At 39.0% G+C, this 12,448-nt stretch overlaps 1 protein-coding gene across 1 annotated transcript in view; it reads right to left on the reverse strand.

The window, feature by feature from the left end:
* Positions 1-12,448, reverse strand: part of SDHC (succinate dehydrogenase complex subunit C) — a 36,020-nt gene that overhangs the window by 8,621 nt on the left and 14,951 nt on the right. The window contains exons 3-4 of the mRNA XM_036767772.1: positions 4,841-4,942; positions 2,678-2,739 (exon numbers count right to left, since the gene is read on the reverse strand). Of these exons, the coding sequence (XP_036623667.1) occupies positions 2,678-2,739; positions 4,841-4,942 (164 nt within the window). The remainder of the gene's footprint in view (positions 1-2,677; positions 2,740-4,840; positions 4,943-12,448) is intronic.

Genomic DNA, 12,448 nt, shown 5'->3' on the forward strand with positions numbered 1-12,448 from the left:
TGGCAATCACTACAGGAAAAAGACCATTCCAATGAACTGCCATGACCAGCTCCCTGTGGCTCCACTGCAGTTAACTGGTATTGACAGAACTTACAGAGCACGAAAAGAGATGTTGTCATTAAGTCCCTAAGCTATTTCCAGAGGCTTTCTGACTATTTTACCAAGACCACCTCCTCCAAGCCTTTGCAGGCACTACTGCCAATGGAACTGTAAGCATCAAAACAAGCAAAGCTGTCCAAAGGATAATTAAAGCTTTGAGCTGACAATACCTGACTGTTCTTTCTACTAAAGTGCTATCAGTATCAATCTCACTAGCTCACTTTCTGCCAATCACTCTTTAGAGTCCAGAACACCCGTGTTTCCCAAGTAAAGAGAAGCACTTCCAGGAGGTATTTTGCTTCTCTAATGTCCAATTAAGTTTTCAGCCTATCCCATTTTACTAGTACAAGAAAACCAAGACTTGGCAGTCATGAAGTGGGAAAAGACTTTTACAGACATGACCAATCACCTTCTGAAGTGTTCAAGTAGATTAATTACTGTCTAGAATAACTAAGATTTCTAACCAACCACAGAATTTGAGGTTCCAAAGAACTAAGGTCTCACACCATGAATTAAGTTCTATTACATTATCTTCCACCCCCAGCTGACAACCTGTACACAAACAAGGAAGATACAAAAAAGAATGGCATAGGGACAAGAGAGAGATCCAGCCAAAATTCTCAGTAGAAATGTGAGGAGGAACAGACTTTCAGCACAGTAGACAGAGTCAGGAAAGAAGCAAGAGGTGGTATTCTACTTAATGTTACCCACATGCTAGTGGGAAGCATCAAACTTTATGAAATCTGTGATTCTGGTTTAGTCATTGTAAAGGCAACTGTGAGTATCAGAATCTTCAAACATACTCTTAGTTCAATGTTAGTGAAGTGAGCTAGGGTAAGGGAAAAGGGTCTAAGTCCATAGACGAAGGGAAATGTCAGTATCAAGTCTTTGATTATATCAAAAGTCCAGGTATTCTCATTCATACAAAGAACTACAGGGCTTCTAGGACAATGAACCATCTTATCAAGAATGAGTGAACTAATACCTTCATTTAGGCTTCCCTCTACTGATTAAGGGACAGATAAGAATATGTCCCCAACCTGAACTTAACATAAAACACTGTGTCCACTTGGTATATGTGACCAACTAGTGGAGTGTCAGTCTCAGCAGGTAGTTTCAGTATTCACTTCTTTGAATGGCCTGGCAGCCACTCCCCTGGCACAAGCAGTAGCCAGCAGAGCAGTTAGCATTTCAATAAAGAATTCTAAACAGAGAGTCTGAAGCAAACCAGAAAAGCCCCTGAAGACTGCAAAGGAAAGCAGGAAGAGTGGCTACAAAAAGCAGTCCCCTTCATTTTCACCTATAACTGTTAGGAGAAAGCCCTGTCCTGCCCCTTGATAGCTTTGGTTGGCACCAAAACGCAGATTTTCCAATCAAGAGAACAGTAGAGAAAGTGCTGCATACTAGGCCCTGAAGGCTTCTACAGAGCCCATCTGTTCTACTCAATGCAAACTGGGTTGGAGCCTCTCCGGCCGATAATGATGCCTGATGCGATAGGTAAGGAATGGGCTCTTCTTCCAGGCTAAAGAACCCCAAGAGAAGAAGCCAGAAAGGCTCAGTCTTGTTTCCAAGGGAGGAGACAGGATTGCTCCTTCATCTGCAGCAATGCTACTGCTTACATACAGGCAAGAAGTTTTACTTCCTCTTTGGTGAGGTAGGAAAGTGACCCTCTCTTTGTAAGGTAGGAGGGTGATAGCCAGAAGTACTAAAAAACATCAAGGATGTAGCGACAGGAAAAGAAGGGAGATGTGCATACTGTTCAAAGTCACAAAGTCATTTATACTGTCAGTAAAGATCTTGGAACATTACCCTGAATAGCTGCCAGGCCCTCACTGCAGCAGTCTTCTGATTGAAAATCTTTCTGTAGACAGCCCATTTGGCTACACCTCTTCAAAGGCACCCCACCACTTCTCAGTTTACATCTGTCGCCAAAGCCCATTCCTCTTCCAGACACATAAGAAATGTCACCTTTGCTCTAAGATGGCCCTGGCTGAGTGCATAAAATCAATAAGTGCCTCAGGGGAGACATTATGGCTCCCCAAATCCCTCCACGATTGGAAACACTGTTGCCTGATACCATATCTCCTCTATTTGCTACCCATTCTATAGGGAATAGATTTTCTTGAGTTTTAGGTTTTATTGAGCTTATAGGTTTTCTTGAGTGAAGACACATGATGCCAGGAGAAAAGTGCTGGCTTTGGAGTCAGGGCTGAGGTTCAAGCCCCAGCTCTGCCGCTTACTGTAACCTGTGTGACTTTTGGGGCAACTCCCTTCACCAATCTTGGCCTCAGTTTCCTCACCTGCAAAATGTACAAGTTAGATTTGATGACTTCTAAGGTTTCTTGCTATTCTAAACTCTATGATCTTAAGTACATTACAAGACACAAAGGCATTAATGCTTAAGCATAAAAGCAGCTTGTTAAATGTTATAATAAGAAGCTGAGAGGATGACAAAGTACATTTAACAACAGGGCCAAAAATCTTCACCATTCTCTCTGAATAAGGATGTTGAAACACAAAGGAGATAGAGGCAGAAACTATCAGGACAGTCATGGATCTTCAGAGACTCAATACAAACCTGCACTCATGGCAACACCAGTACCTCGGTGGGTAATGGACATCATCATAGCCAGAGGCCAGCTGCAAAATAAAAACAAAATAAACAAAAAAAACATTGAGTACAGCCTCTAAAGGATGATCCATTACATTGAGAGGAGCTCAGCAGAAGGAAGCATAAAACCTTTTGCAGCCTTCTCCCTAAATGAAAAGCTCATAGAAGAAGCAAGAAAACAAAAAAAACCTTATAAAACAAGAAATGGACCAGTCAAAAATGAATAAATTAAGAATGAACTCAATGGATTCTAGTATCCTTCTAACTTTCTGAGTTCTTACACTAAAATAATAGAGAATATAAGAAATCTTTCCTAACCTGTGAGTTCATCTTTTATGGGTTTCTGAAGTTCTTCCTCTACAAGATAGAACAATCAACAACTCACTGTTATTTATTCAATCTATTTCTTCTCTAGAAAGGTATCTGTCTCTTGCTATTCAATAGATAACTCACCCTTCGCTCTCAAAACCCTCTATCATCCTGGTACTTGGCACTTCTGGTTAATTTAACTAAGTCTTTATCTTATCTAATTTTGAACAACTGGTTAGTACCTTTTTCTCAACTTGATACCTTAATCCTAACAAAAAATATATACAATATTGCTTTGTGTTTCAATCCTTAAAGCCTAAAGAACAGTGTCTTAATTATTCACTGCCCAAAGCTCCCTTTCCAAACTGTAATAACTAATAATGACAAATGGCAAATCTGATTTTCGATATCCCAGCAGTCTTTGCCTGGCAGGTGACAAGCACCCCACCTCCCCTGCTATTTCCTTCACTTTGAGAGATGCCTACAGTCCTGTAACCATGGAAGCAAACAGTAAATGGCAGATGCACCTCACAAGCCTCAAGCCATTCTATACACGGGAGATTGTTCTGGGGAAAAATTCAAGGGCTTTGCAAAGAGGCTGGAGAGTTTTCAAAGCTCACTCCCCTCATAGCCAACTTTTACTATTTTTGAGGTCTCTCAGACACAAGGATCGAGGCCACCTATGACCCTGATGTTGTTTGAGCAGAATGGCTTATTTCTCCAACCAGAATTATTCCCGGAATCTGGCCCAAGGAAAATCTGAAGGGCTGAGGTATTTGTGGAGGTGGTTCAAGAATGGCCAGCTCCACAGGCAAGAATGCCTAATTAAGGAGGCTGCAGTAGCCCTAGAGGTCTTGCTGGAACAGCAGACAGAAGCAGCTCTTCTAAAAATTGAGTTCTTTTGCCTCCATAGCCTTCAACCACAGTGTATCAGTCCTTGTCAGAGACTGTCACCCTCCACTCCTTGAAAAATAATTAATTTACTCCACTCACTGAGGGGACCTCAAAATGAAGAAGTAAAGTTCTGAACATATAGGCTCTCAGTAAGTCAGCAACACAACAATCAAAACTGAACGCTATGAAATCACAATGACCACAAAGAACCAAATGTGAGGAGACATCTCCCTTATTTGCAGAGTTGGAGGACCATGGATATGGATACCACAGATAATGACAGAATTTTTCAATGTGTTAGTTTTGCTAAACTTTAAAAAAAAGTCCTTGTTATAAGGGACAGTTTTCAGAGAAGGGAATAAGGGACAGATACACTGAGAAACAGAGAGGACATAAAAACAAAGTGTATCAATAGATATTTATTTTTAAAAAATGATTTGGGGGTCTAGTGATTCATGAACTCAGTGAAAAAAAGAGAAATCCCAGATTGTAGTCTGGTTCCAAAGCAGGGAGGGGGGGGGGAGGGCCGGGGAGTACAGATGGCAGGCAACTACTTTACTATCAAGCAGTTCAGCTACTTCCTTCTTTTATCACCCCCTCAGTCCTACTCCAAGGACTTCGTACCACAACTGTCCACAGTCAAAACGTCTTTACTTAGCAAGACCCTGAAAACCAAGGGAGAAAGACCAGTTGAAGAACAAGAGCTGAGACACAGAACTAAAAAAATTGGGGACAGTATATATTTCATTTCCTATAGAGAAAGGCCTGGGGATACTGCACACTTATGTCTGTGTTCAAGATAAAAATTGTGGCTTAGATGACTTCTGTAGTTTTGCCCTGGTACAGTATGTGATATGGAGGCAAGGCTTAACTCCACAGACCCTTGATCCATCACTTTTTAGAGTCTACCCCAGAATTCCCACCTACCGGTAAATGGTGAGGTGAGGTGACAAAGGACGCTTTGAATTGATGTTCTTGTTCCAGAACTGTTCCATCTCTTCCTTAGCTGTTGTTCCCAAGGGGACAGCACTAGAATAAAACCAGAAGCAGTTAAGCAGACAAAAGCATTAAGATATACCAAAAGCCCAACCAAGTGCACTAAGATAATAATAAAAATAGCTGACACATACAGTATTTTAAGTTTTACAGAGGGCTTTGCTTTTCAAAAAAATTTTTTATTGGTATTCTGTTTTTATGTAGCCTAAAATTTCCCCTGTATTTCTACCCCAAATGGCCAGAGAACCATCTCGTAACAATTTTTAAGGGGGGGGGGGAGTAAGAGGAAAAAACCAGGAAAACTCTTCAATCCATTAAAAAAAAATGAAAACATATTCCATGTTCTACACCTGGGGACCTCCTACCTCTACAAAGGAGCAGGGGTAGGTGTTTTCTCATCTCTCTTCTTTGGGGCCATGCTTGTTTTTTGTAATTTGGTGACATTCACTTTTAATTGCTTTGTGGGTGTTGACTATTAGCTTTATATTGTTATAGTCACTGTGCATCTTGTTTTCTTGGCTCTGCTTACTTCATTCTGCATCAGTTCCTAAAACTCCTTCCATTCTTCTCTGTATTCATTACATACATTATTTCTTATAGCATAGTACCACAGTTTGTTTGCCCATTCCCCAGTCAATGGGCATTTACTTGTTTCCAGTTCTTTGCTACCACAAAAAGTACTGCTAGAAATATTCTGGTATATGAGGACTTTCTTCTTTATCAGGGACCTCCTTGGGGTACTGCCTACAAGGGGAATCTCTAGTCAAAGAGTATGGACACATCAGTCACTTTTTTGGCATAATTCCAAATTGCTGTCCAAAATGGTTAGGCTGTACTGATTCACAGTTCCATCAACAATGTAACAATATGCCTAACTTCCCACAACCCCTCCAACATCAACTAGTCCCATATTTATCACCATTACCAATTCACTGGATGTGAGATGAAATTCCATTTCTGAGGTGAAGAGGTAAATTTGAGGGGGTAAGGTTATAAAAAGCTCTGAATGCCAAACAGAGAATCTTGGAGATGAAAGAAAAGCACTAGAGTTTAAATAGGGTGGGGTAGAAAAGAAACACGTTTTGACCTGCTTTAGGAAAATTACTTTGACAGCTAAGTAGGGAATAGAAAGACTTGTGTCAGGCAGACCAACCAGCAGTTTACTGCAAAAGCCAAGGTAGGAGGTGATTAGGGGCCTGTAGAAGTATGGTGGCAGTATCAGAAAAGAGAAGGGAGTGTTCATAAGCGATGTTCCTAAGATAAAATCATTAGTCCTTGGCAACAGATTGGACATGGAGGATGAGAGAGTGAGGAATAGAGAATGAAACCTAGGTTGATAGCCTGGGTAACTGGGAGTATGGTGATACCCTCTACAGCAATAGGGAAGTTAGGAAGAAGGGAGGGTTTGGGGAAAAGATGACCTCAGTTTTGGACATGTTGAGTTTAAGGCACTTGGAGATTTGAGTATGGAGATTAGGAGAGAGGTTAAGCCTGGATAAGTACATCTGAGAATCATTAGCATAGAAATGATAATTGAATCCATGGAAGTTGAAGACATTATCAAGTGAAACAGTATAGAGGGAGAAGAGGGCCCAAGACAGAGCCCAGAGGGACACCCACCTTTAGCAGACATGACCTAGAGGAAAATCCAGCAAAGGAGACAGAAGAGCAATTAGAAAAGGAGGAGGAGAACCAAGATAAAGGAGTGTCATGGAAACCTAGAGAGCACAAGGTATCAATGAGAAGATGACTGACAGTGTCAATGGTTGCAGAGAAGACAGGGATGAGAATCAAGAAAGTCCTTTAGATTTGGCAATTAAGAGATCATTGGTAACTTTGTAGGGAGCAGTTTCAGTTGAATGATGAGGTCAGAAGCCAGAATACAGGAATGAAAGAGAAGACAGTGGCAGAAGGCATGGGAGAGATATGAAATGAAGAGGATGGGAGAAGAGGGAGCTCTTGGAGAAAGACCTCAATTTTTTCACTGAAATATGAGACTAGGTTCTCAGTTGAGAAGGGGCACATGATGGGAGAATTAAGGAGGGATGAAATGGTATGGAAGAACTAATGTGATGAGTTATTTAGAGAGATGTAGGCAGTGAATGGTGGGAGCAATCCTAGGTTGGGGATTGGTAAGGAAAAATCAGTAATCCAATGAGGGACTAAAGAGAAGAGGATAATGTAGAACTGAATTGGTTGATCAAAGGGTCAAGATGGGGAAGGAAGAAGAGTATGGCTAATGCAGGGGTGATGGCCTGTAAAAGAACAGGGGAAGCGGGACTGCAGATCATGGTGTGACCAAACAAAAGGGCACTGGATTGCAAGGCAGGAGAGGTAGAATGACAATAGATTGTAATCAGATAAGGGAATTTGAGAGTTCATGTATGTGGAAGTGGTATTTTTGTATCACTTCCACAAGGCTATGACCATCTCTGTGTGTAAATGAAGTGGGGTTGAGGAGGTCATGGGAAGTAAGCTGAGGAATTGAGAGGTTAGGATATTTGAGGATATATCAACTGAAGTTTCCCAAGGATTAGTAAAGAAATTGGGAAAAAGAGAAAGACAGAAAGCCAGACACTGAACTCACTGAGGTAGGAAGTAAAGTGTCCTAGAGGTTGGTAGACAAGAGCTACCAGATTTCTGATTGACAAGCAGATGTGGATTAAGTGAACCTCAGAGGAAGAGAAGTTAGTGAATAATGGTGGTAGAGGGAGAAACAGGAAAAGGCAATGGGAGAGCAAGGAGCATTACAACTCCTTTGGTGAGTCAGGGGAATAAGTGAAAGTACAACCAGTGCTAGAAAGGGAGCCCAGGAAGCCTGGGTCATCAGGAGGGAGCTAGGTTTCAGTGAGGGCCAGAAGATGGAAAGAATAGAAAAGGGAAAGATGAAAGTAAGTTTGTTACTTTCGGAGCAGACATTCCAGCGAGCACAGGGTAGATGACAGATAGTTTCAAAATGAGTTACTGGGGGGAATGGGTTGAAGGGAATGAGCAATAAGAGATGGAATTAGAGAGTTTGAATGGTGATATAAAGAGGTCCAGAATCACAGGCACAGGGAGGGTATGACCAAGCAGGGGGGTTTGTTAATCACTAAGGAAATGGTTTTCTATACCGGGAGTTGGCAAACTACAGTCAATGGGCCAAATCTGGCTAATATATCTGTTTTCGTGTGGCCTGCAAGGTAAGAATGATTTGTATTTAAAAATGTAAAAACCATTCTTAGCTCATAAGACATACAAAAACAAGCACCAGATCAAATCTGGTCCTTAGCTGTAGTTCACCAATTCCTGTTCTATACACATACATCTCATATGATATACACATATATATAAAATATATTTTACATAATATTTTTTGTCTTTGTATCTTGGATACTAAACCCTTATCTGAGAAATTTGAAGATTTTTCTTCCATTCCACTGCTTCCCTTCTTATTCTAGATGCATTAATTTAATTTGTGCCAAAGCTTTTCAATTTCAGGTAATCAAAATTATTTGCTTTTGTAATTACCTCTATCTATTGATTAATACTATGTCTCCTATCCATAGCTATAAAAAGTATATGGTCTGATTTTTTAATCTTTTAATGGTATGATCTTTAATATTCAGGTCACATCTATATTAAATTTATTATGGAATGTAGTATAAGACATTGATCTAAGCCTAATTTCTAGCAGACTGTTTTCCAATACAAAATGTTTTATATACATTATCTTATTTGTGTATTATCTAATTACCAAGTAGGGCAAGCTAAGACCTTCAAAGAGACCTAACTGCCAGAGGAATTGCTATTGATTCCTCTATACCATGGCCAGGCTTCTTAAGCTGGAAGAACAAGAAGACTGTTTTAAAAACAGCTGCTTATCTTTTCTATGAATAAAAAAACTCTTGTTGCAAGCAAAATAATACAAAAACTTTTCTATTAAAGACTGAAAAAAAGACCTGGGACAGTGGTGCACTCCTGTACTTTCAGCCTGGGTGAGACGGGGAGATAGTCTCTTTATTTTTTCCCCAATGAAAAAAAATAATTTTTGCTATTGAAACTCACTTTTTCTTTTAAGGCTATGCCAAAACTGTTGTCAGAAGAAGTCCAGGTGATCCTGTAAGATCCGATATCTTCGTCATACCATAAAGGTCATCCAAAAAATTGTCTGGGAGATTTTTTAATGTAACTGAGGGAATGATAAATTCTGATAAATATACGAAGAAGTAAAATTGTTCCAAAATTACAGAAATTCTCAACGGAGATGTAGTATCACAATAAGGGCTTGTACCATGCAACATGTCATCAAAAGTTAACAGATAGAGGAGGGTTCAATGGCCTGGGAACCTAAAAGATATAATTAAAGCTAGACTTGGAAAAATAGACTGTCAAAAGTATACTCAGAGCCAATGTAACAAAAGTGTGGTTTCATGATGAAGTTTAAGAATATATCAAACTGCTGTAAACTCAATGTCAATCATGTAAAATAGATAATTGTAGTAGCAGATTATAGTAAAGGTTTTCTAAAGATGAAAAAATTGAAAATTTTGCTGTATAATTCAATAAATCTAATATTTTGTTTTGTCCCCGTTAATTAGCACATCCTAAAAGTTCTTAAACTTTCTTGTTTCAGAGCTCTTTGTAGTGAAATGTTTTTAAATGCATAAAATAAAATACACAGGATTACAAAGGAAAGCAATTATACTGAAATACAATTGTCAAAATACTAAAAAAAAAAAAAAACCCAACAAATTCATGGACCAGGTTAAGAGCCTTTGCTCTAAATATAAAGCTCTTTCTCACCTCCCCTTCAGTACCTGCCCTAAGGAGGAAGAAGATAGTATAATTCCTTCCTCATCTTCTCTGAACAATCAAGCCAACCAACTCTAAATTTCTCTATTTTCCTCCCCCACCTCTGATGGGTATTTGGGCGGGTACATTCTTTTAAAACCACACTGGTTTTCATTACTGTGTGCCAACACAACTGCAAGAATCCTCCATAGTTCACAATGTTCATGCCACTGATGTATTTTAAGGAAGCAAAAAAGCCATTAAGTACTATTTTCTATCTATTTCATTCCATCATGGGACTTATTTATTTATTTTTTTTTAAAACCTGAAAGATGGACAAACAAGTACTTATAAACCAAGGGAATCCCTAAGAATGAATAGATTCTGCAAAACTACAGTCCAATGAGTTTGACTTCAACCCCTGGAAAAATTCTGGAAGAAACTGTTAAATAGAAAGTGGATATCTAGAAAAAGAAGTGGTGATCACAAAGAACCAGCATGATATAATCAAAACTAGGTCATACCAGATCTTATTTCCTTCTTGATAGAGATATAGAAATGACAGAACAGGAAAACAATGTAGACATAGTTTAAATTTTAACAACGTTAGATAAGGTATTTCATGCTATTTTTTGTTGGGGAAAAAAATGGACAGATGAGGGCTAGATGAAATAATGAGACTGATTCAGAACTGGTTGAATAATATTTGGAAGAAACTCTCCAGTAGCATGCCTCAGAGGTCTGTGCTACTTAACATTTTTCATCAATATCTTGGTTAAATGTACAGATAACAAAAAGCTAGCTATGCATAATGGGTGATAGGCTCCAAAAAGATCTTAATTAGGGATATAGGGATAAATCTAAGATAAAACTCAACAAGCATAAATGTGAAGTCTTACCTCTGGACTCCAGAGACCAATTTCACAGTAGCAGAAATAGCAGTAGTGATAATTATTACAGCTCACATTGACATAGTGCTTGCTATGGGCCAGACACTAGGCTAAGCACTTTACAATGATTATCTCATTTGATCTCCACAACAACCATGAAGGCAGATGCTATTAGTATCCTCATTTTACAGATGAGGAAATTGAGCCAAACAGAGATTAAATGACTTGCCCAGGGTGACACAGCTAGTTAAGTGTTTGAGGCCAGATGAACTCACTGTATAACCTAGGCATCCTACATCAAGAAGAAGCAAGCATGGATAGGCAGTAATTTACCTCAAAAAGATATGGGAATTTTAATGGCCTATGGGGTTAAAAGGCATGAATGGTCTGTTACGGCAGACAAAACAGTTGATGTAATATTGTATGGTTATTATGAGGAATAAGGCAGTGAAAGTTCTGCTCTACTGCCTTGGTTATACTACAATTGGAGCATTATGTCCAGTTCTGGGTACATTTTAAGGAAAACAATCAGTAAATGTCATGTGAGTATAATCTGAAGGAATTGGAGAAGAGAATACTCAGGGAGTATATGACTGCTGTCTTCAAGTACAAAGAATATCATATGGAAGGACTTGCCCCCAGAAGGCAGAATTCAGAAAAATGGATTAACGTTACAAAAAAGGTAAATTTAGAACTTAAGGAAAAACTTCCTAACAATCAGGGCTACCCCAATTTAGAACAGAAAACAGAGGGGTTTCCCCTCCCTGAGAGTCTTCAAGCAAAGGCTGGATGACTATTTGTCAGATATGTTTACATGGGGTTTCTTTTTAGAGCATGGGTTGGGCTATGGATTGGCTGAGAAGGTCTCTTCCAACTTTGAAATTCTTTCGTTCTATAGTTCTGCAATAAGATCCATTGCTCAAGTGAAAGAAGTAATCATTATGTAGGCCTAAAGACACTTGAGTAGAAAATTGGGGAAATGTGAAAATCCTATCACTAGTACTAAAGTGTAGTTAAGAACAAAAAAGCTAAGCCCTGAATGAGAAATATGGCAGTAAAAACTATTAATGAAGCTAGTCCAAACAACAACTTTCCCTATGTATGCAATAACAAGATATCTTGTGAGAAGTTGCTAATCATAGCGATGAGAGAACTGGTTGCCATATCCTAGAAAAAGAGGCAGCTAAGAAAAAACCTTAAGTTTCCTGACAGATGGAGACCTAAAACACTTTAGATGTAAAGTCTGTGTGTGTACATCTGTTAACAGATAAGCATATATCAGTGTGTGGACAAACACAACATTCAAAGAAAGAGATGGGGAAAATGAGATTTCAAGAAATTAAAAATAAGTATTAACTAGAAAAAAGATTATTGAAATTAGAGAAAAATAAAAATAATTATTAACTAAAGACTACTTGAAGAAGAGGGCCCTTCAACAATCTCCTACCTCATTATTCAGGGGGGTTCTGTAAAGAGTTAACTTGAAGACCCTGCCATTTATCAGGGAAATGACTACTGGTTCTGAGGAGGGAAGAAAAAAAAATCAATATTCTCTAAAAATAACCAGAGTAATTAGGAATTGGTTCTGAATTATTCCAGATGTCCACAGAGGCAAGCACTCACTTACAGTCTATATTCAGAGATGGAACAATTTTTTCTAAAACAACTATACCACACATTTCTTCACCAGGGAGATCCCACCCAACATCTCCCAATCCAACTCAGTTAAATGTGGGGTGTTGAGTCTGACAGATCAAAATGCCCTCTTCCAGATGCTACAGAACTTAGTCATCAAGCTACAGTCCAATTTTACCCTTGCTTCTCTGTTCCCTTTATGTTTAACCACAACCATCTCAATGTCTCCATACTCATATAT

This window comes from Trichosurus vulpecula, chromosome 7 (assembly GCF_011100635.1).
Source record: "Trichosurus vulpecula isolate mTriVul1 chromosome 7, mTriVul1.pri, whole genome shotgun sequence".
NCBI lineage: Eukaryota > Metazoa > Chordata > Mammalia > Diprotodontia > Phalangeridae > Trichosurus > Trichosurus vulpecula.